At 44.4% G+C, this 23,405-nt stretch overlaps 1 protein-coding gene across 1 annotated transcript in view; it reads left to right on the top strand.

Moving 5' to 3' along the window:
* The first annotated feature begins 5,592 nt into the window (after window positions 1-5,592).
* Window positions 5,593-23,405, top strand: part of ATP8A2 (ATPase phospholipid transporting 8A2) — a 625,592-nt gene continuing 607,779 nt past the window's right edge. The window contains exon 1 of the mRNA XM_012809508.2: window positions 5,593-5,804. Within this exon, the coding sequence (XP_012664962.1) occupies window positions 5,729-5,804 (76 nt within the window). The 5' untranslated portion in view covers window positions 5,593-5,728. The remainder of the gene's footprint in view (window positions 5,805-23,405) is intronic.

The raw sequence follows: 23,405 nt of genomic DNA, 5'->3' as shown, positions 1-23,405 counted from the left end.
GGCTATTTTTTGGTTGCAGCCATCATTGTTGTTTGGCGGGTCCAGGCTGAGGATTTGAACCCACCACCTTAGGTGTACGTGGCTGGCGCCTTAGCCGGTTGAGCTATAGGCGCTGAGCTGATAATTACATTTCTACCAGCGTTACATGAGTTCTGGTTATCCAATGTCTCAATATTTAGTGTAGCTAATGTACTTATTTCAACAATGAGTGTGCAGTAGAATGGTTGTGTTTTATTCCTGATCAAAAATGATTTTGAGTACAGTGCCTGTGGCTCAGTGGGTAGGGCGCCGGCCCCAAATACCGAGGGTGGGTGAACTGCAACAAAAAAATAGCTGGGCGTTGTGGCGGGCACCTGTACTCCCAGCTATTTGGGAAGCTGAGGGAAGAGAATTGCGTAAGCCCAGGAGTTGGAGGTTGCTGTGAGCAGTATGATGAGTGTGATGCCATGACACTCAAGTGAGACTCTGTCTCAACCAAAAAAAAAAAAAAAATGATTTTGAGCACTTTTCCCTGGGCCCATTGACTGTATATTTTCGTTTGTAATATGTATGTTCAAGTCTTCTGACCATTAAAAAAATTAGATTTACTAGGTAGGGCAAGGTGGCTCACGCCTATAATCCCAGCTCTCTCGAGGCTGAGGCAGGTGGATTGCTTGAGTTCAGGAGTTCGAGACCACTGTGAGTAAGAGTGAGACCCTGTCTCTACTGAAAGTAGAAAAAAACTAGCTGGGAGTGGTGGCATACACCTATAGTCCCAGCTACTCAGGAGGCTGAGACAAGAGCATCACTTGAGCCCAGGAGTTTTAGGTTGTTTGTGAGCAATGATGACCCCATGGTGCTCTACCTAGAGCAACAGAGTGAGATTCTATCTCAAATAAAAAAAAAGAAAAAAAGAAAGAAAAATTAGATTTATGTTTTAGTATTGAGTTGTGGGAGTTATTTACTAGATACAAGGCCTTCATCAGACATGTGCATTGTCAATGTCTCCTGCCTGTCTGCCGCTTGCCTAGTTGTTCGGTTTTTGATGATGCTCAATAAGTAAGTGTTTTCTTTAATGGTTAGTGCTTTCTATGCCCTGTGTATGAAATCCTTTTGGCAATGTTTTCTTCTAGAAGCTTTAGATGCTTGGGTTTTTTTTTTTTTTACATTTAAGTTTATGCTCTATTTTTAGTTAATTATTGCACATGGTTAAGGAGTCAAAGCTTTTTTTTTTTTTAACATATAAAGTTGTTTTGTTACCGCTTATTGAAAAGCCTTATCTTTTCCTTATTGAATGGCTTTGTCGAAATTAGTTAGCCATCCATGTGTGGATCTGTTTCTGCCTATGACTGCAACACGCTGTCATGATTGGAAGGAGAATTAGAGAAAGACTTGAAATTAAATAGCGTTAAGTCCTTCATCTTTGTTCTTTGGGAACCCAAATGCCTTGTTTTCATTGTGGGGATCTTGTACATCTTTCATTAATTTCCCCATAAATATGGTTATTATATTATGATATTATATGATTATGGTACAATTATAAATGATATTTTATTAAAATTACAATTGCTCTTTTAGGTTATATATTTTTAAATGGCTGCAACAATGTTTCCAACTCTCACACACTTTCAAAATCTTGCCACTTTCTCTTCAAAAGGTAGAAGTCCATTTCCTTTCCCTTTGGACAGAACAGGTTTTTATGACTGCCTGAACAAACAGAAGTTGATGGAAGTAATGCTGCATGATTTCCAAGGCCACCTTAGAAAAGGTGATACAGCTCCCATCAGCAGTGTGTCTTGGATGTTTACTCTTGAACCCAGCCACCATATTTTGAGGCAGCTGGAGAAGCTGTGGTTAGGTCTACCAGCTGCCAGTCCCAGTTAATATTCCAGCTGTCAGCTAGCATCAAATGCTAGAAAATGAATGTTACCAAATGAATGAAATAATTGAGGAAGAGGGGTCAGGAAGATTCACAGTTCTGCTGGATATTTCTTTTTTGTCCGGTTTGGGATATGGCTCTCTAAAAACAATGTGTAAAATGAGAAGAATTCCAAGAACAGTTACATTCACATCAAAATGCATTCACAGAATGCTTAGTAAGGACCCCATAGAAAGAAACCCCAAAGATTTCCATTAAATGATCTTCCTTCCCGGATCTTTTGCCCAATAATGCCAGGTTTGCTTTTTAAATAATGAGAGAGAGAGAAGAAAGAGACCCTGTGAATATATTGGTCTGGGGACAGAGGCAAAGCAGAACTTGGAATGAGGGCACAAGTGGCTTCCACTGGCCTATTATGTTTCCTAAATTGGGGCATAGGTACACCAATGGTTGCTTATCTATATTTACTTACATGTCATATATAAGCCGTTTCCTTGTGAGGCGTGGTGGCTCATACCTATAATCCTAGAATTCTGGGATGCTGAGGTGGCTGAATTGTTAGAGCTCAGGAGTTTGAGACCAGCCTGAGCAAGAGTGAGATCCCCATCTCCACTAAAAGCAGAAAAACTAGCTGGCTACGGTGGTACACGCTTGTAGTCCCAGCTACCCAGGGAGGCTGAGGTAAGAGGATCGTTTGAGCCTGGGAATTTGAGGTTGCTGTGAGCTGTGATGCCACAGCACTCTACTGAAGATGACAGTGAGACTTTGTCTCAAAAAAAAAAATCAAAATTAACGCTAATTTCCTTTTTTAAATGTTTGTATATTTTTACACAGATATATTTATACAGACATAAAATATATACACACAAATATTTTAAAAGGAAATGGGGCTTTGTTTTTCGTCTAAGGAAAAGAGGGCTTAAGGGAATGGCTTAAGGTCTTCACTTGCACGAAACAATTTCTTGGGAAGGGCGCTAGCTGATTATTTGCTAGGAATATGAAGACTAAGTAAGGAATAACTGGATTCAGTTAAAATATAAGAAATTTAAGATAGTCATAGGAAGACTTGCCCGAAAACTCTAGTTTTGGAACCCTGGTGCGGGCTGCCAGTCTTAGAAGCAGAGTGCTCCTCCCTGCAGCCACAGCACCAGAGGCGGGCAGATGCCTCCCCTGAGAGACTGGTTTGTTTTGGCTGCACTTTTTGGTTAGGGAGAGGGGGACACAGAATAGTGAGAGGCTTAGAGACAGCTGGCTTTCAGAGAAAGAAAACCAGTTCTCCTTTTCCCTTCATTTCATCAAGAGAGAGGAAAAGGGTTGCTCTGGCTAAGTTCAATGATACTCAGCCCACAGTGCTAGGGGCTTGGTGGACTCTCCCTCGGGACTATCGCTGAGAGATTAGTTCCTCTTTCTGCAGGCTGCTTCTAACACCTGTCTTGTGAACGCCTGGGATGGTGTCTCTCAGAAGAGAGGCAAATTCTCTTTTTGGAGAAGTTCTTGCTTTCATCAAGGCAAAGAAAAAATGCATTTCTCTAATTATCCCTGTTGCCCTGTGTCTTGCTCCTCTTTCTTCTCATAGGCATCTTTGTTTACTTCAGTTCCAACCTAGGTGGCCTCCGGCAAGAGCGAAAAGGTCTCAAAGTCAAGCACAGGACCCTGGGTGATCCACGTTGGCTTTGGTGTGTTGGCCTAACAATAACTAGTGACCATTTGCTAGCCTAACAATAAATAGTGACCATTGCTAGCTCTGTCCTTGGTGCAGGTATTTCCCTTGAAGACCTCAAAGCTAGGATATAGGGCTGGCCTCTGTGGCCAGCTTCCCAAGAGGCAGCAGATTAGGGGAAGTCTAAGTGGAATAACCATTTCCTGCTCCCTGAATTCTATGCTGTGATCTTCACGGTGTGCCAATCAACAAACTTAATATTCCTACAACGCTGTCAGGACAGTTTTGGATATTGAAAGATAAACATGGAAACAGAAGCAGCAACCCCATTTCATGATGGGGTTGCAGGAAGTCAGGGCAGGACGCTGGGCCAGTCTGTGGTGATCAAGGCAAAATGGTCATGTCTAACATATTCCTTCTTAAAACTAGCCTTTGTTTACTCTTTCTGTTCTCATCTGAAATGGCCAAGAAGAAAAGTTTGCTATAGTACAACCTCTATAAGTTGATCACCCAAAGGACTGTAACAAGCTGGTCAACATACAGAGGTGGCCAATTTAAGGAACGAGGCCTACTGTACTGACGTATACAGGTGGTGCATGTCTGGCCTGTGGAAATTAGGTCAATTTAAGGAGAAGGTCAATGTTGGGAGGTGTCAAGTATGGAGGTTCTACTGTATTTATTTTGAACGTTGGGGTTGAAAATCCCGTATTTTCCCTTCAAGTTCCTTCCAATTCTGGTTAGGTCCTCAGAATTTGCTTCAAAGAAAATTTACTGAATCTTTAGTGACAAATTTTGTGTTAGGATTAACCCTAGCTTTCAAATCACCCTCAGCAGCTATAAAGGCCCACAGAGAAATCATCCCCCATCCTGAAGCTCGACCACCAATTGAGAAATTTTCTTCAACTTCCCGCTAAAGATTCATCTGTCACAAGAAGCAATTTTAACTTTTTTTGAGGGCCCAGAATGGACAGGTGAGGGAATCCTATTTGAAGCTGAAATTTAGTGTAGTAGACTTGTAGCAGCCTACAGTTTTCAGTGCAAGATGCTGGTCCCTTCTGGATGTCCCCAAGAAACTCCATAGTAGAGGCCAAGCAAGAGGAGGTGGGGGGCAGGGCTCTGTCTTCCCCAGCACTGATGGATGCTGCTGAAGTCTGCTCTCCTCCATGTCAAGCCCTGATATTTAATTTATGTTAAGTTAAATGTAATGATCACTTCAGCAAATGCAAGGTCAGACTCTTATTGAATGGTTTTGTTCTGTTTTGTATTTTACTCTGAGGTCAGAATTTCATCAGATATGATTCTTTAGCTCTTTTTCTTTAGGGATCTGTGCCCAGAAGGATCTAGCACAGTTTAAAACATTAACTGACAAGCAAAACCAAAACAATAGATGAAGTGACCTTGGGAAAGTCATCTCACCTCTCAGTATGATTTTGTTTCTATGGAGGAAGGTGTGTGCGTTTGGTGGGCGACATGTGTGCACGAAGTGTCCCCCAGGGTTCCTCGAATCTTTCACGTGCCACTGGTTAAGAACTCTAGGTAGGCTGCTGGGGTCAGGAGCTGGAGATCCTGAACTTTTGAGTTCCAGGCCACACATTAGACACCTTGGAAATGACTGTCCCATGAACCTGCACAGATCCTACAAAGGTGGACATGCAGAAACTGCAAAAAGAAAGGGAAGTTGCGAGTCCTGACCGATTCACAGTGCCCCCATTTGCACCCACTGACAGTGACAGATAGGTAAACAAGCAGCAGACAGGTCCAGACCCTGAGTCCGCCAGGGGCGCCCACCTGCTAGAAGAGCCCCAGTAGAGCGCCGCCCAGGTCCCAACCCCAACAAGCCCACCCCATCGCCTTCCCCGCCACTGCAAAGCCCCCTGTCCTGAGCGACCTTGCAGGTCCTTCCCGGCCTTCCCGCCTGCCCCTCCTCCCACCGGGCTCTCTCTGCGGGGCCGGTCCCCCGCCCCCCACGCCGCAGCCCGGGCCAGCGGGGCCCGCCGCGGTGGCGTTCGCCGGCGCTGCTGCATTGGCCGCTGCGGCACCGACGCCGCAGCTTCGGGCGCGGCCCCGCACAGGCGCCCGCGGTCTCGGCCAGTTCGCAGCCCGGCGAGGCGCCGGCCCACCCATGGCCCTCGGGCCACGGCCCCTGCGCCCAGCCCTGCGCGCCACCTCCGCCGCCCGCCCGGGGCCGCCGAGCTACCGACACCGGCGAGATGCTGAACGGCGCAGGCCTGGACAGGGCTCTTAAGATGTCCCTGCCGCGAAGGTCGAGGATCGGCTCGTCCGCGGGTGAGCGGGGAGGGGCGAGGCGGGAGGGTGGGCCGGGGGCGGGGGCGGCGCGGGGCGCGCGGGCCGTTAGATGACACTGCCCCGCCCTGTGCCCTGCTCCCCCCTCCGCCCCCGGCTCCGGGGCCGCGGGATCCGCCTGCACCGGGGAGGGGGTGGGGCTGAAGCCGGGCGCCGCTGCACCTGCCAGGCGGAAAGGCCGGGTGCTCGGCGAGGGATACTGCGGTGTCTGAGACCCCGGGTCATCCCTGTACAGAGGGAGTGGGTGTGTGTGCGCGCCGCGCGCATGCCCGTGCGCCCACCGGTGATGACACTGATGGATGTGACCCGAAAGGCAGTCCCCGCTGCGGTGGGCGCGGTCTGGCGGTGCAGAGGATGTCTTGCCTCCCCTGCTGGCGGCTGGCAGGGGCTGGGGTGGGGGTCATCTCCTCTTAGTGAATAGGCCAGCTGCGGAACTCACAGGCAGCCAGAGGGTCGCTCTAGGATTTCTCACCACATGGGGTCTGGGGTCTCTCGTGCTCAGGGTAGCGCTAGGATTACGACCCCCAGCTTGGGAATCTGCGCGCGCGCGCGCGCACACACACACGCACACACACACACCCTGCGTGCTGTGGTCTGGGCCTTGGAACTCGAATTCTTGTAAAGCCTAATAAATACACAGTGTCCTCCAGTCACACTGTTGGAAGTCTGGGTTACGTTATATAACATATTTAGAAGCCATAATGTGGTTGAGTAGGGTGTCAGTGTGGTCGTGGCACAAGGCGAGTTAGCTAGAACCTTAGATAATGCCAAATTGAAAGAGGAACATCAAAAATGATGTTTTCTCACCGTTTGAGGACTCCTGGCAAGTTTGTAGGTGGCTCTTTAGTATGAGAAACATACGGGTGGGCAGTTTGGCGCTGGAGTCACTTGTTATCTTCATGCTTTTCTGTTTGTTTTGAGAAAAAAGCATATAAAAATAAGTAGATGGGTAATGCGACAGGGAAACAAGCTTATCAGCTAATTTAGACCCATGTTTGTTAAACTTGAGTAATGTCAGGGCACTTTCACCCTCATTTTGAGGAAAATCCTGGCCTGAAAGGATGGTAGGTCACAGAGTCAGGACTAGATTGCAGAACAAGAGTGGCGGCAGAGTGGCCAGCTCTGGGGCGCCCAGCTAATCCAAGGTGGAAGCAGGGTGGGGAGAGGTGGGGGCTCCTCCATACCTTTGGGGGTAAACCCAAGGCCAGTTGCTTATGATGTGTGTGGGCTTCCGTCAGAGGAGAATCAAAGATGGCTTCAAGGTTTTTGATCTGAGACACTAGAAGAATGTTACTTACTGAGATAGGGAAGACTGCAGAGGAACAGGGTTCTCTTTTGTGTAGGGGAGGGTGTCAGGAATTTGGTCCAGTTGCCAGCTAAAGAGCCAAGAGGAGATCCTTGGGAAGCTAGATTAATGAACCTGGAACTCTGGGGAGTATTCAAGGTCAGAGGGAAGTTCAAGGGTTGCCAGAAGGACTGGCTCTGTCTGTGAGTATGTGCACTGAAGGTGCTGGGGACCCAGCTCTTTGAAGAGTCTCGCACTTACTTTAATGTTCTGCCTTTGCTTTCTTGGAAATGTTAATAATTTCTGAGCAAGGAGCCTACATTTTCCTCTTGCATTAGGTTCTAAAAATTATGTAACCAGTCCTGGCTGTCAGTGTGTATAGAAGGGGTCCAGAGGTATCTTCAGATGGAGTCCTGGGTTTTCTAACTTTTCAAGGTCAGGAAAATTTAGGAGCAACAGAAGAGGTCTGAGAAAATGGCTGGGAAGATTGCCGGAAACCCAGAGAGGGGTGCTTGGAAGCTAAGTGGGCAGGTTTCAGGAAGGGGGAGTATGTTGCGGTACCAAATGCTGCTGAAAGCTCAGGAAAGATGAGGCCTGAGAACTGCTTCATCTTTTCTCTGCCTCACCATTTGATTTAGCAACATGGAGATTATCAGTGATCTCGAAAATACCTGTTACCGTGTCATTGTGGGGAAGAATGTCTGATAGTATGGGTGCAAGAGAGATGAAAAGGACAGAGATTGGAAATAGCAAGTCTAGAAAATGCTTTGGGTGGATTTTGCAGGAAGGGGAACAATGACAAATGGAATGGAAGCTGGAGAAGGGTATGAGTTCAAGAGAGGTACTTTTGTTTAGAGGTGGGCCTCAGTGACAGGGTTGAGGGCGTGGACATCAAAGCACAGGGTTTTTAGGGAGAAGGGAGGGGCACTGATCTGACAGCAGTGAGGGGAGCAGTGTTGTCAGAGCACAGCAATTAAGGCAAGAAAGTTCAGGAACAGTGGAGGAGGTTACGTGTGAGGTAATTTGTTGATGATAGGCTGCAAATTCCCGGAGAAGGAGTGGCAGGTTTTATGAGCCAGGGGTGTGTGCAGAGTGGTCCAACCTTTTTCTCTCTGCCACACATTGGAAGAAGAGTTGTCATGGGACATGCATTAAGTACACAAACATTAATTAAAGCTGGTTAGCCAAAAAAAAAAAAAAAGTTCTGTGCGTATTTTTCATCGTATTCGACACCACAAAGAAGCAAAAGCCATTGTCACTGAATCTGCATGTGGCCCCGGGTTTAGAGTATTTCCACAATGTATGCGGAACAGGGAGGACCTGTGTTGTTTGAGCTCCCAGGGGTGAATCATAGGAACTGAGGTAAAGGGCCTGACAATTGTCCACTCCTATAAAAATACTAAGCAAAGATGCGATGTTCAGTGAACTCTGCTACTTCTCACTATTTATAAACTAGTATGAAAAGATAAAAGATCACAGTCTTCTCCAAGATTATCTGCTGAGCTGCCCTCTAAAATAATTCTGACACTGTTATTTCTTGCCTGAGACATCTCTGATTCCATTTTCATCTGAACGTTTGGTTGTACTTTTATGAGTTTTACCTTTTCCCAGAGATCTACTTTATGCCAGTGTGTCTCAGACATTGACCAAATGATGGGAATTCAAAGACTCATAAGGGGTGGTCCTCCTGCCCTTAGGGAGCTTACAATTTGCTCAGGGTGGATCCTTTTAGTCTAGTAGGAGAGAACAGAGTTAGTGATTTCACACATGATATGTATATATCAAGTCCTGACGTTTGCCAGGCACTGCTCTGGGTGCTGGAGACAGGGCCGTGAACAAAGCAGCTGTGTTCTTATGAAGCTTATGGCTTAGGGGTTGATTACAGCACACATGGTAATGCTCTCAGCCTTCTTTCCCAGGCCTGAGTTCACACTCACAGACGATGCACACAGACAAGTAGAGAAGTTAGGTGGGTGTGTGGGGGTGGGGGTAGTGGGGACAGAAGGGAAGGGGAGTTGTTTTCTGTGGACTGTGGCATCTGTGCTATCTAGGGCAGAAGCTCTCTTCCTATCTTATTGAATTTCTGGATTTGGCTAAAGAAAAGATTAGCATTAAAGAATACGCAGGCAGTAAGTGCATAGACCAGATATAGAATCAGGAGGACAACAGATCTTCTAGAAACTATTCCTGGAGTCCTCCTCTAAATCCTACATCTGACCCATCCTGCCCTCTCCTGGCCATCAAAGACTTTTTTTTTTTTGACATTTGTTTTGTTTTCTATTTTTTAGAGGCAGATGTCTCTCTATGTTGCTCTAGCTGGACTCCAACTCCTGGGCTCGAGCAATCCTCTCACCTCAGCCTTCTGAGCTGGGATTATAGGCACTTATCACCGTACCCAGCAGCTTTGTTTGCTTTTAAATGGGTTCCTTCATGGACCTGGTTTTCCTATAACAACCTGATCCAAGTTTTGAGGAGGAAAATTAGGGCAGCCGAAAATGCAGTGAACTCTAATGTTAGAATGTAAGAGCTGAAAGAGCTCAGAGTTGTTTAATCCTTTTATTTCAGAGGAGGAAACAAACAAAACCACCACCCCCCATAATTCAGAGAAATTCTTTGCTTGTTACTTAATTTCCAGCAGGAACTGATAATTCCCAAGTCCAGTGAGCTTCCTGCCATCTCCAGACCACCTTGTTGAGAATCAGAATGAACAAATTCATTCATTCTGTGTTGTTTTCTCTTCCTTGATAGTTAATAAAAAAAATGTGAGTCTACTTTCTCCTGCTTCCATTTTCCATTCTATCCTATGATTCAATAATTATAGACTTGAGCTTTGTCATGGGTAACTTTTGGACTTGCTCTAATGATTATGTTTGGAAGTTTTTTTAAGGGCAGTGTAAGCAGGGTTAAAACACCAGAATTAGGATTAGAGAGAATTGGATTTAGACTTTGATACCATCATTTCTACCTATATGACATTTGAAAGGCTCTTTTGCTCCTATTACAGATGAGGATAAAAATAAAGAGCTTGTCCTTCATGAGGTGGTTGGAGAGTTTTATGAATAATATGCATAAAAGTGTGTCCATTAATTATTTGGTTCATGATCAAGCTTATATTGACAGTATGTCAGATCATTTTCATGCCCCGATCATGCAAGGTAAATTCCTCTGCTTACAGGTTTATCTTACCTAATAGCAGAATTGGCAAAACCTTCCCTTATTATTCTCCCTTTCTTCTCGAATGATGGAGGCCTACCTAGAAGAAGACCATATAGAGCCATTGGTGGGAATTTAAGCGTTCTTTTTACATCATTATCCTGGTGTAGATGATTACAGGAAGAAGCACTTCCTCCCTGGGCCTCTGGTTTACAGAGGAGCTTACCACCTTCTGTCGCTAAGGCCATCATGTACCCCACAGGTGGCCGACACACCTCCATCCATGGCTTCAGTTGTTTATTAATTGATCTTACTTTCACAAGGGGGGCTTTATCTTAAGCTCTCCTGACAAAGGTGTGCCAGCTAGGCAAATGGATTAAAGTTAAATTATTCTCTAAAAAGATTTTAAACATTGATGAGAGGATGTGTGTACAGCACCGCTAAAGACAGATCCCTCCACAGATCTTTACATTTACTAAATATAAACCTCTAGTCAATACCACGCTGGATACAAGATGTTATTTGCATCCATTTAGGCCGGTAAAAGTGCTCAGAGCAAAGGTTAACAATCATTAAGGAGGGCTAAAAATAAAATTGATCTCATGGCCCTGGCCTGGGAGTTTCTCCCCATCTTGAGCAAGGGCAAATGCAGAAACAGGACCTACTCCAGCCCTGGTGGGAACAGCTGTGCTAGGGATGGGGCCCAGTCATGCCCACGACTGCCCGTGCAGGTGTGTCCGCAGAGCACACGGATGATGCGCTCACTCCCTAGCTGTGGCCAGGGAGGGCTCACCTTAGATACCGGTATGCATGTGCACGGGTCCCTTCCTCTGACAGTTCCTTTCCTCCCTCCCTCCCTGCCTCTCATAATCTGTCACTTTCATCCCAAGACCTGATCTAATCTTCATTCATTTTGCTTCAGACAAAGGTTTTGCATTTGGAAGTGAGTTTCTATTTTTGTGTAATCTTGCACCAAATCATCAGCAAATGTACAGAGGTGCATTTCACACATTTCAGGCCGGCATTCAGGTGCTCCTATCCTCTTTTCTCTCTAGAGACACCATGCTATCCTCCTGCAGCAGGAAGGATCCTGGGATTACTGTAAATATTTTAAGCACATTACTGAGCCTGATTATGTGGGACACTCGGGTAAGCAAACGACTCCAGACAGTGAGCACGTCTCTATTCTGACATTGGGACTCCCATTCCAGACACTAAGTTCACAGGCATTCGCTTTTTTAGTTTGCCACCTTAATGCCGTGGAGCGGTTCCTTCCTGTTAGGCCTGCCCCACAACACAGCCAGTCAGTGCCCCAAGGGATCAGCACTCTTATCAGCTATTTTTAGCTACCTAATGATGATCCATATTTAAGGCTCTTTGTGATTTTCTTTTTGTTTTCTTTATTCTAATGTATTAAGGAAACATCTTTGAACTTAAAACTACAGAATTCGTGTTTTTAACCCTCCAAGGTGGTAATTACTGTGTACATAGCAAACTAACTAAGTAACTTCTGTCCTCTGGTGAGTTTCAGCAGAGCAGGTTCTGCTAAAAGTGTGCCGTTTCTACTGTGGCCTCTGAACCCGAGGGCCACTTCCTCAAATTACCCTGCTGTCCTGGAGAGAATAATAGCAATGGACTTTCTGGGTCCAGTCCAAGTTCATTTTTCATACTGCCCATTCCCAGTGCTTGGAAATGTGTTTATTCAACTCTATTTAACTCTTCCATGGTCTGATTTTCTGATGTTAGGCTTTAGGTAAATTTTTCGAGAGAGAAGACACTATTATGAATGGGCAACTGAGTCAGGTTCTCAGCTAGGAATAAACTGGGCTGGGTGTAAATGAGAGATGAGTGAGGATTATAAATGAAGCCCCCTGTTGTAATACTCCGGGGGAGAAATAATGAGGCCTGAGCCAGGGCCACCTCAGGGAAGACAGAGGACTATTATGGGAAATAGCTGGGATGGGAATCACCCAGCCCTGGCAGTGGATGCCAGGCAGCTGAGAGCTGCGGAGGAGCTTGTCCCGATCACTAGCAAGCCGAAAGGTATTTGTACCTTGCTTGTCTAGCATTTGTCCTTCAGGGAGCCCAGGGTACCTTGCAGAGTGGGAAATGCTTTATTTAATTTTCATTTCATCTGACCTTGAGTCAGAGTATCAAAATTGAAGGTAACTTTAGACTATGCCACCTAGTAGGGTGGTCACTTGCCACATGTGGCTTGAGAAATGGAGAGTCAGGATTGAACTGTGCTGTAGTTGTAAAATACTGGATTTCCAAGGCGTAGCATGAAAAAGGAACGTAAAAAAGAATCATCAGTAATGTTTTATGTTTTGTGCATAATAATATTTTGGATGTGTCACTTAAATAAAAATGTTATGGATATTGTTTTACTTTTTTTCTCTTCACTTTTTTTAAGTGTAGCTGCTAGAAAGTTTAAAATTACATATGTGGCTTGCATTGTATTTCAGTTGGAGAACACTGTTCTAGATCATCTAGTGGTCCAAACGTTTTCAACTGGTGAGTCATGGAATTTCAGACTCTCAGAAAGACAATGATCTGACAATCAACACCCCCATGGCTGGGTGGGAAAACCAACTCCATGAAAGTTCCAAGGTCTTGTTTGATGTTGCTAAAGATAGTACTGAAGTGGAAAGAGCAGCGCGCCTGTCTTTAGGCTCCTTCACTATTCTTTTCAGGATTATTTTGTCTTTGTCTTACCTTGAGTGAAAATCTCTCTTGGGCATGAGCTACGGTATAGACCTTTATATTAATTTTGAAAAAAAGGAACTGGGTCATGGTACTGTGAAATTCTATTATATTTCTTTGAACTTAATCTCTAATAAAAAACTAGTTGCTTAGGTCTTTAATAGTTATCTATTTCACTGGACAGAATTTACAGAGAGGATCTTCAACTATCATGAATTCAAAATTTTTGATTAAAAGCTTGACTGCAGGCTGGGTGAGATGGCTCACGCCTGTGATCCCAGCACTCTGGGAGGCCACATGTGGTGGATTGCTTGAACTCAGAAGTGGGAGACCAGTGTGAGCAAAATCGAGACCCTGTCTCTAAATATAGCCGGGTGTTGTGGTGGACGCCTGTAGTCCCATCTACTTGGGAGGCTGAGGCAAGAGAATTGCTTGAGTCCAAGAGTTTGAGGTTGCTGTGATCTACAACGCCACTGCACTCTACCAGGACAAAGTGGGACTCTGTGTCCAAAAAACACAACAAAACAAAAAAATCCCCAAACAACAACAGCAACAAAAAACTTGACTGCATGTTGCACAGTCTAGGCAGAGCACTGGCAACTCTTTTTTTTTTTTTTTTTTTTGAGACAGAGCCTCAAGCTGTCCCCCTGGGTAGAGTGCCATGGCTTCACTCCTCACAGCAACCTCCAACTCCTGGGCTCAAGTGAGTCGCCTGCCTCCGCCTCCCAAATAGCTGAGACCACAGGTGCCTGCCACAATGCCTGGCTATTTTTTGGTTGCAGCCATTATTGTTGTTTGGTGGGCCTGGGCTGGATTCGAACCCGCCACCTTAGGTGTATGTGACTGGCGCCTTAGCCGCTTGAGCCACAGGCGCTGAGCCAGCACTGGCAAATCTTCATGGCCACACAACCTCCTTTAAACCTAGTGGGTACCTCAGCATCAATTTTTGCTTCTCAGAGACTGGGGGTGAGTGTTTTGTTTTGTTTTGTTTCATTTTGTTTTCTTAAGCAATACATTTAAGAATGTTTTTCTGTGCAGTGCATTACCGTCTCAAACAATTGTGTTGTAAACATGCAGGAGGGAAGTAAATGCAAGAGCAAAAATCTGAGTGGCTGGTGTGCCTACACCCTCAAGCTGTTTGTGGCACCAAGTCTTGCTGAGAAGACGAAGGTGGGTTTTATTACCAGGGGATGAAGCGAGACTTTTTTTAATTGTTCAGGGCTTTGGGTTTTTAGGAATTTCTTTTAAACTGCATTGATGAATTTATGGGCTGTGATAATAAATACAGTGGTGGTAGCCCAGATGATATTTGTGTGATTATTAGTGGTCTGGTACCTTGTATCAATGGTACGAGGTTACACCCATTGCACTTATAGTTTGGGAAGCCCTATAATGAAGGGCTGTGCTGTCTACAGGCTGTTTATTTCTCAGTGGAGATCTCAGCTTTGTGAGTTCAAGTATGACTGGAGATCCTCAGAGCAGGAGAGCGATTCCATTGTCCTGAGTCCCACATTCAGGCTCTTTTCTGCAGGGTGATATGCTATTGAGTTACACCAGGGCAATGCTGGCAGCATGCTGAGGCAGGGGAGCATAGTGGGTGTGATGTCTATGTTTTTTGAGAAAGAGTCTCACTTTGCCCCCCCCGCCCCCCAGAGTGCCATGGCGTCATAGCTCACAACAGCAACCTCAAACTCTTGGGCTTAAGTAATCCTCTTGCCTCAGTCTCCCAAGTAGCTGGGACTACAGGTGGCCACCACAGTGCCCAGCTATTTTTTTAGAGACAGGGGTCTCGCTCTGGTTCAGGCTGGTCTTGAACTCCTGAGCTCAGGCAATCTACCCGCCTCCCGAGTGCTAGGATTACAGGTGGGAGCCCTTGCGCCCGGCCTGATATGTCTACGTTAACCCTGAGAATTCAGCACTGCAGCGTCCCACTGTGATGAGAACCGTTGTGCTGCACTGTGATGAATGTATAATGGCACGTATCCCCCATAATTATAGCATCACACAGAATGGTCTCACTGTGTTCTGCCTGTGCGTCCCTTCCCTCCTCCCAACCCCTGGAATCCACAGCTCTTTTTGCTGTGTCTGTAATTTTGCCTTTTCCAGAATGTCACAGGGTCGTAGGGTATGTAGCCTGTGCAGATTGGCATCTTTCACTTAGCACCATGCATTTAAATTTCCTTTGCGTCTTTACATGACTTCTTATCCCTGAATAGCGTTCCATTGTCTGGATGTGCCTCGGTTTACTTATTTGCTTACTTAGTTACTCAATTCACCCATCGAAAGATAGTTTAAGGGCTTCCAGTTTGGGGAAATTATGACTAAAGCTGCTGTAAGCCCTCATGTGCAGGTTTTTGTGTGGACATAAACCTTCTTTTGGTTAAATAAATACCAAGGAATGCGATTGCTGGTCATATGTAAGGACCGTTTTAGAAGAAACTTCCCACCTGTCTTCCAAAGAGGCTGTGCCATTCTGTGTTTCCCCCGGCAGTGACTGAGAGTTCCTTGGGCTCCACATTCTCACCGGCGTTTGGTGCAGCCAGGTAACAGTCCCACTTTGGGGTGTTAGCCATTTAAAGGAAGTGTACTGATAACTGATTGCTGTTTCAATTTGTAACCCCTTAACGGCAAATGGTGCTAAGCATCTTTTCATGCTTCATTTCCATTTGTTTGTCTTCTGCGGTGAAGCATCTGTTCTGATAATTTGCCCGGTTTTTAACTGAGTTATTTGTTTTCTTGTTGAATTTGAAATGTTCTTTGTATATTTGGGATACAAGTCCTTTATGTGTTTTCTGTTTTGTTTTTTTTTTTCTCCCAGTCTGTGCTTTGTTTTTCATTCTCTTCACAGGGTCTCTTGCAGAACAGAATTTTTTAATTTTAGCGAGATCCAATTTATGAATATTTGCTTTCATTGATTATGCTTTTGGTGTTTCAAGTTTTCTTGGATAATAGTTTTCCTTAGATTTTGAAACTCATAAATGTACATTTATTCTTTTTCTAGCATTTATTTTAATGGTGAATATACATATTTTTGTCCTAACACAAGCTAGGTTTATGAACAATTACCATTACAATTACCAATTACCATATCCTCTTCCTCTCCATAGTGACCTTCTCCCCCCACCACAAAAAGAAGACAAAAACCATGGTGCAGTTTTACTCCCTGCCCCCCGGTTCCCCAACTTGCTACCTTGTCCATGTCACCTTACCTGGTTCCAGAGCGTATTTTTCCTCCCAGTTAACAGTGTTTATGAATTTCTTGGGCCATTGGTGTTTCCTTGTGTTTTATTCCTCCTGTTGGGGTGGATCCCTGGCCATCTTTTGGAGCATCTGTGAGCAGTAAAGTGTCTGATTCTTTGTGTCCCTAAAAATGCTTTCACAGCATGTTCACAATTAGGGGAAGGTTTTGTGGAATATGAAATTCTAGATTCAATTTGGTCTTTTCTTCCTCCCTTTAAAGATACTGCTTCATTATCTTCCGCTAGCCAGATTTTCTGTTAAGCATCGACGTCCATCTGCTTCTTGCTCCTTTGTAATTACTTTTTGTTTTGATTCGTTTTTAATGATGTTATATCCTTGATATATAACATTTTGATATAATGATCTAAGTATTTTCTTCTCCTCATGAGTTATTTGCTCAGCACTGGAAAGACCTTGCAATTTGAAAATTGGGTCTTTGCTTCTCTTTGGGGGAGGAATTCTCCCATCTCCAGGTGTGGCCTCTCCTGTGCAGCCTGGAGCTCCTCTGGCTTCAGCTCTGGAGTTGTACTGCCCGGCCTGCTTCTGTCTCTGCCTGCAGCCTTCTTAATTTTCCTTTTATACTCTTCTTCCTTTTGGAAGAATTACTCTTCAGCTTTGGTCTGTTTATTTTTTTCTCTTCATTTTTTAGTATCTATCAAGTTTTCATATCAACAATTATATTTTTATTGGAAAGACCTCTCACTGATCCTTTTTTTCATAACAATCTAGTATTGCTCCACATACTGAATACGCATTTCCTGGATGATCAGAATTATACTTATTTAAAAGTCTTTTTCTTTGATTTGCATTTCTCTGGTGATTACGGACGATGAGCCTTTCGTATGTGTGTTGGCCATTCTTCTGTCTTCAGAGAAGTTTCTGTTCATGTCTCCTGCCCACTTATAAATGGGAATTGTTTGCTCTTTTCTTGTTGATTCATTTGTATTCTCTAATTTGCCAGATTTGCACGATGCAAATATATTCTCCCATTCTGAAGGTTGTCCATTTGCTTTTGTACCCTTAGCTGTGAGGAAGCTTTTTAGCTTGATCATGTCCCATTTCTTTATTTTTGGTGTTGCTACAATTGCCAAGGGAACCTTCTTCATAAAATATTTTCCCAGGTTGATATTGTCAAGAGTTTTTCCCACACTTTCTTCTGGAATTTTTATTGTTTTGTGTCTTAAATTTAAATCTTTTATCCAGTGAGAGTCAATTTTTGTCAGTAGTGAGAGGGGTGGGTCCAGTTTCAGTCTTCTACATGTGGCTAACCAGTTCTCCCAGCACCATTTATTAAATAGGAATTATTTTCCCCAATTTATACTTTCGTGTACATGGAATACTATTCAGCCATAAAAACAGATGGAGACTTTACATCTTTTGTATTAACCTGGATGGAGTTGAAGAACATTCTTCTTAGTAAAGTATCACAAGAATGGAAAACAAGTATCCAATGTATGCAATACTAATATGAAACCAACAGATAAACAACTATATGTCCACACAAGGGAAAAATACAATTAAATCCAAGGGAAGGAGGAAGGAGAGGGAGTGAGGTGGAGGAAGGGGGATTGGTATACCCTCACCTAACGTATACAGTGTAAGGATATAGCACATCCTCTGGGTGAAGGGCTCAGCTACATCTTGAACTTTATCTAATAAACACAAACAACATAACCTAATCATTTGTACCCTCATATTAATCTGAAATTAAAAATAAGTAAATAAAAGCCTTTTTCTGGTTGCTTTATTAAATGTGAATTCTCTTTTGCCTCCTCCTTTTCATGGTGTTCATGCATGTTAAGGGCCTTGTGATTCCAGAACTCTTTCCCCTTCACTCCCCCCTTCCCCAGTCCACAATCCCAGGAGGGGGCCAAGCAAAGCTCCCAGGGCCTGTGCAGTCTGCAGTGAGTGCAGGGATAGGTGGGGCATGCCACCAGGGGGTTAGGGCGATGGCTGGTCCTTCCAGGAACACAGCCCTGTGTTCTGAGAGCAGAGGAAGCTGTCTCCAAAGGGAAACTATTTGTCTTTCATTTCCGGAGAGCAGGGTTTCAGTGCTTTAACCCTCGCCTGGTGTTGTTAGGGGCTGTAGTAGCAACGCTAGGAGTTTGTATTGCTCTTTCTTTTCTTTTGCTGAAATCCATCCATGCGTTGGTTGAGGAGGAGGCACCCAACCTGACTATCCTCATTTGCTTTGTGCCGTAGTTTAGGCTGAATCCAGGCCTTTCATTAGGCAAGAATGTAGTCCGGCTGACTCCAGTCAGACCTGCTTTTGACTTTTGACCCTGATACTTGCTACCTGGGTATCCTTTTAGAAGTTACCAGTTCCCTCAGCCTCACCTTTTTCATCTACAAAATGAAGGCATTAATACTTCTGACACTAAATTATTAAGAGAAAAGCTTAAGCAAGAGAACATATATAAAGCACTTAAACTGCTCGAAACTTAAGATGTTCTTTATTCTTATAAAATCAATACTTAGGACAATGACTATTAAAGTCATATTGTAATTATTTCCAGAATAATGTACTAGGGATGTAGAGAGCTGGACCTCTTCCATTTTATTTTGTCTATAACTAGATTGTTAACTTCCCTTCATATAATTTGAATTTGATATGGATACAATATCTTTGGAAAGTCTAATAATCACTATAGTGAGTTTAATTTCTAAGGAGCATTTCAAAAGTCTGCTCACACCAGTGAATGCATGGGAGAATTTGCCTCTTCCCGAGAAACAAAATTAGTTTTCTTTGGGATCATGGCATTTTGTTAAGCTGAGAGAAACTTAGTCGTTATGCAGAGTCCTGTTAACCAGCCTCCCCGCCACCACCCCAGTCGCCGAAAGGAACATTGAGGCCGGCTAAGTTGGCGCCCAGGCACACTTAAACACTTCAGCACAGCTGCGCTAAGGCTTGTGGTGGCTCGAACATTAGTGGGGAGGGATGTTTCTCCCCTTGGAATCCAAATTTTCAGTTCTTCTCACTGATGATGAAAGCTATAATCACTACTTTAACCCTAGATTCTGAAACAATTTAATGGTGTTTTTTCTCCACCTTGATTTCCCCACAGAACACACCTTCTAGGGGACTTCTACCTTCTTGGTGGATCCCGTAAATACAGGATGTAATCATTTCTCTCTGGACCATTATGGGGATAGTATTCCCACTCCTTCAGCCTTGGAAATGAAGACTATTGGCTCATTCTGTGCTTGGGACTAAGGCACCAAGTAGCCTAAGAAAACATTGTGAGGCAGTTCTGCCTAGAAAGCGATGGAGGCTTTCCAGGGCAGTGGTGAGCAGCTATGAGCCTCAAACTGCACACTTCAGCTGGAATTAAAATAGTGCACACGGATCTAAGCTGCAGGGTCTAAATGGACGTGTTTTTTCTGCACCTGAAGCTTTTCTTTCTCCTTGCTGGTTTGTACACATTCATCTCTAGGCTCTCCTTTTGTAGGTCACTCTGAGGTACCTCCCAGGTTACTGTTAGAGCTAATTACTGTAGGTGCTGGGGTCACCTAGTATAGCCTGTGTTTAATGGGAGGCCAGCATCTGGCTGGGTGTACACTGCTTTTCTGCTGGGGACCTCACAGGTCTCTAATATATCACTCCACCACTTTACCTCTAGAAAAATGAGAGAACCATGGGAACAACTGAAACATTACTTAAAGCTACAACTTTCTAAAAGTTGAATAATAGTTTTGTAATTTTAAATGTTTCAGATAGTTGTTTAAGCTTTAACACTTAAGATAGATGTTTTCTCGGCTGGTCAAGGTGGCTCGCGTCTGTAATCCTATCATTCTGCAGGTGGAGAAGGGCAGATTGTTTGAGCTCAGAAGTTCAAGATCAGCCTGAGCAAGAGTGAGACCCCATCTCTACTAAAAATAGAAAAATTAGCTGGGTATTGTGGTAAGTGCCTATAGTCCCAGGTACTCAGGAGACTGAGGCAGGAGGATTGCTTGAACCCAGGAGTTTGAGATTGCTGTGAGCTAGGCCAATGCCAAGGCACTCTACCCAGGGTGACAGTGTGAGACTCACTCTCAAAAAAAAAAAAAAAAAAAAATAGGTGTTTCTCCCTCTAATGTCTAAATGTGCTTCTATACATGAAAAAAAACCTTTTCTCTTCACTAATGTTTTCAGATAGTTTTGTGGTCAAGTTGTTTTGGTGGAGATATTATTGTGTTACCTTTCTTATTTAGGGTCAGAATTAAGAAAGGAAAGAAGGGAGGGGGGAGGAAGAAAGGAAAGAGGGAAAGAAGGAAAGAAGAAAGGAGGGAAGGAAGAAGGGAGGGAGGAAAGGAAGGCAGAGAGGAAGATGAAGGAAAGAAGAGGAAGGAGAGAAGGAAAATAAGAGGGAAGGAGGGAAGGGTCCTACCCCGGTGCAAAGTGGGAAACCTGTCTTCCAGGGGACGAGTCAAGGACACTGCAGTGTGTTTCTGTGGTTAGGAGAGCTGCTTTCAGGAGTGGGCTGGATGCAGGAGCAGTTACACGGCCAGCTGGCGTGAGGGCAGGAGTGCAGGCACAGGCGTGCTTAAAGGAGGTGATGTCTCCACCTGTTTGAGGGAAAATAGATCCACCAGGAAGCCTCAGAGAATTCTTATAGGAAACCAGTTGAAAGGGTCTTGGACAAAGTTCTATGATGTGAAAAAACTGCTGTTCTGCTTTATATGATCACAAGACAAACTGCCTTCTCCCAAAGACTAATCAAGATTAATTTCCTTTTAAAGGATGTGATGAGGCAAACCGTAACTTAGTTAAGATAAGAGCACTTAATGAAAGTCTTGAAGTAGCCATTGTTTCATTTTCAGAAATTGAAAATCGGCAAGCTTGGAAATGGCAAATCCTATCATTTTAGATATAAGAAGAATCAAATAGAAATTGTTGAATTTTGTGATATTAAAGCAGAACGTGATCTTGTTGAGTCTGAGAAATTATTTGTCTTATTTTTTCCCCCCAAAATAGTACATCTCTGGGCTTAATGAGGCAAGTAAGTGGCATCAGAGAAAATAAGACAATAGGTTGAGGAAGGAGGAGCGAGCACAGGTGCGGTCTGAGCGCCCTCTGTGAGGTTTGCTCAGCCGGGTGGGATTTCCAGGCTCAGCACCTAGACAGCTAACTGAGGGTGACATACACGAATGATCGATTTAGATAACCTGAGAGGGTTCAAGAAAAGTTGTGTTTGGTGATTAACAGAGAAATGTATTTGTGAGCCTGCTTATCATGTTCAATTTTGGTTTGAAGACGTACCCCAGATTTCTCCCCTTTGCTGGTTTTTACTCAAATCAACCAATATTTATTGAACATCTCTTGTGTCCAAGGTGTCAAGCAAGTGACCTGGATACATAGTAGTGGACAAAGGATGCACAATACCACATAGTTCCTATTTCCCAGGGGTTGATCCTTTGGTTGGGAAAAGAATATCTGGACATGTGAAAAGGAAATGATAAAGAATAAGTGACCTTCCAAGACAGTAATAGGGAGGTGTCCACAGGCATGACTAATTGCTCCAAGAATCACCAGAAGAATAAATGAACACTTGAAGCAAGGAGTGGGCCTGGCAGACTATTGAGGGGATGATGTAAGTTAGGTTTTCATTTTTTGCTTTAAAAAAAAAAATCAACCTTATTCACGTGTAATGTACACGCAGTGAAATCTTCCCTTTCAAGGTGTGGAGTATGTACAGGGTACAGAGTCCAGGAGCAGAGTATCACTCCGTGATTTTTACAGACAGAAACAGCTGTGTACACGAAAGGCACGGACTATTTCTGTCATCCCCCAAGTTCTTTCATGTCCTTTTGTACTCAATTGCCTCTCCCTCTCCAGCTTCTGACGACCACTGAATTGATTTCTGCCCCTAGTTTTGCCTTTTCCAGAACGCCACACAAATGGAATCACGTGTTATGCAGACATCGTGCCTGGCTCCTCTCACTGCCCATACGGCTTTCCAGATTCATCTGTGTCCTAGCACGGATCGGTGGTTTCGTTCCTGGGCATTACTGAGTAGCATTCTCCTGTTGTATGGATGTACTGCAGTTTGTTGATCCCTTCCCCTGTTTAAGTTTCAAAGGCTCAGTAGATTTCAGTGGTAGTGGGAAGAGAATATGGGGCAATATGGGATTAAATGGGACAGGTAGAATAAGATGAGTCGCTGATATATGTCTTGCTTGTGAGCCAAAGCTGCCAGTCAGTGATTTGAGCCTTTATCTGCAAATGTATTTGAATAGATAAATCCAGCTCAAGCCTTATCTCCTCTCTTGTACTCCGGCCTGCAGTAACTTATCCCTAGCCTGAATTCTTATTCACCTGTCCCTTCCATTCTTCACCCATTTACTCAGCTGCCCATCTGGCCATCATTTACCCACCCATTCTCCCATCATCTATTCATTTTATTTATTCATCATTTTGGCCTGTGTTGCAGGCCTCCAGTGGGTCAGGCCCTTTATCCATGATGAGGTTAAAAAGATTAAAATCATAATCCCCGTCCCAAGAAGTTCTTAGGGGTGCTGTGGAGGAAGCAGCAAGGAAGCCAACAGCTAACTATGGTTACTGTCGAGGGCTCCACGTTGTTATTTTACTTTCTGTGTAAGTCCTTGAGGACAGGAAGCTCACCTTGTCTGCTACTTCAGTCACTTGAATATCGGAGGAGTTCAACAAGTGCAGAAACATGGCTTGAGCCCAAGCCCTGGAGATTAGTCATTGTCTTTGGAAAAAGAAAAGAAACTTACCTGTGTGAGTGCTGAGGTTTACCCCGGGCCATATGCCGAGTAGAGGTCCATACCGAAGGATCGTTGGCTGGTGGGGCCCAGTGAGCAGGCTGTCCTAAGTGGGTGCAGGGCTCAGGGAAAATAGCAGCCTGCATCAATTACATTTTCCTTATGGACTCTTTGTGGTTGGGAAAATGGTTTGGGGCTGCCTGAGGTGGAAGGATTCCTTGAGTTCAGGAGTTCTCAATCAGCCTGAGCAAGAGTGAGACCCAGTCTCTACTAAAAATAGAAAAATTAGCTATGCTGTGGTAGGTGTCTGTAGTCTCAGCTATGAAGGAGAATCTCTTGAACCCAGGAGTTTGAGGTTGCTGTGAGCTAGGCTGAGGCCACGGCTTGGGACAAGAGTGAGACTCTGTCTCACAAAAAAGAAAGGCATCTTTGTCTTTTTGCCTACTTGCCCTGGCAACGGAGGCCTGTCCACTGCCTGTGGCGAGCGTATGTTGCTC

The sequence above is a fragment of the Otolemur garnettii genome, unplaced genomic scaffold (genome assembly GCF_000181295.1).
Source record: "Otolemur garnettii isolate 467f Iridium unplaced genomic scaffold, OtoGar3 scaffold00106, whole genome shotgun sequence".
Lineage (NCBI taxonomy): Eukaryota > Metazoa > Chordata > Mammalia > Primates > Galagidae > Otolemur > Otolemur garnettii.
Note: the sequence above shows the minus strand (reverse complement) of the source record. Positions and strands in the feature narration are given on the sequence as shown.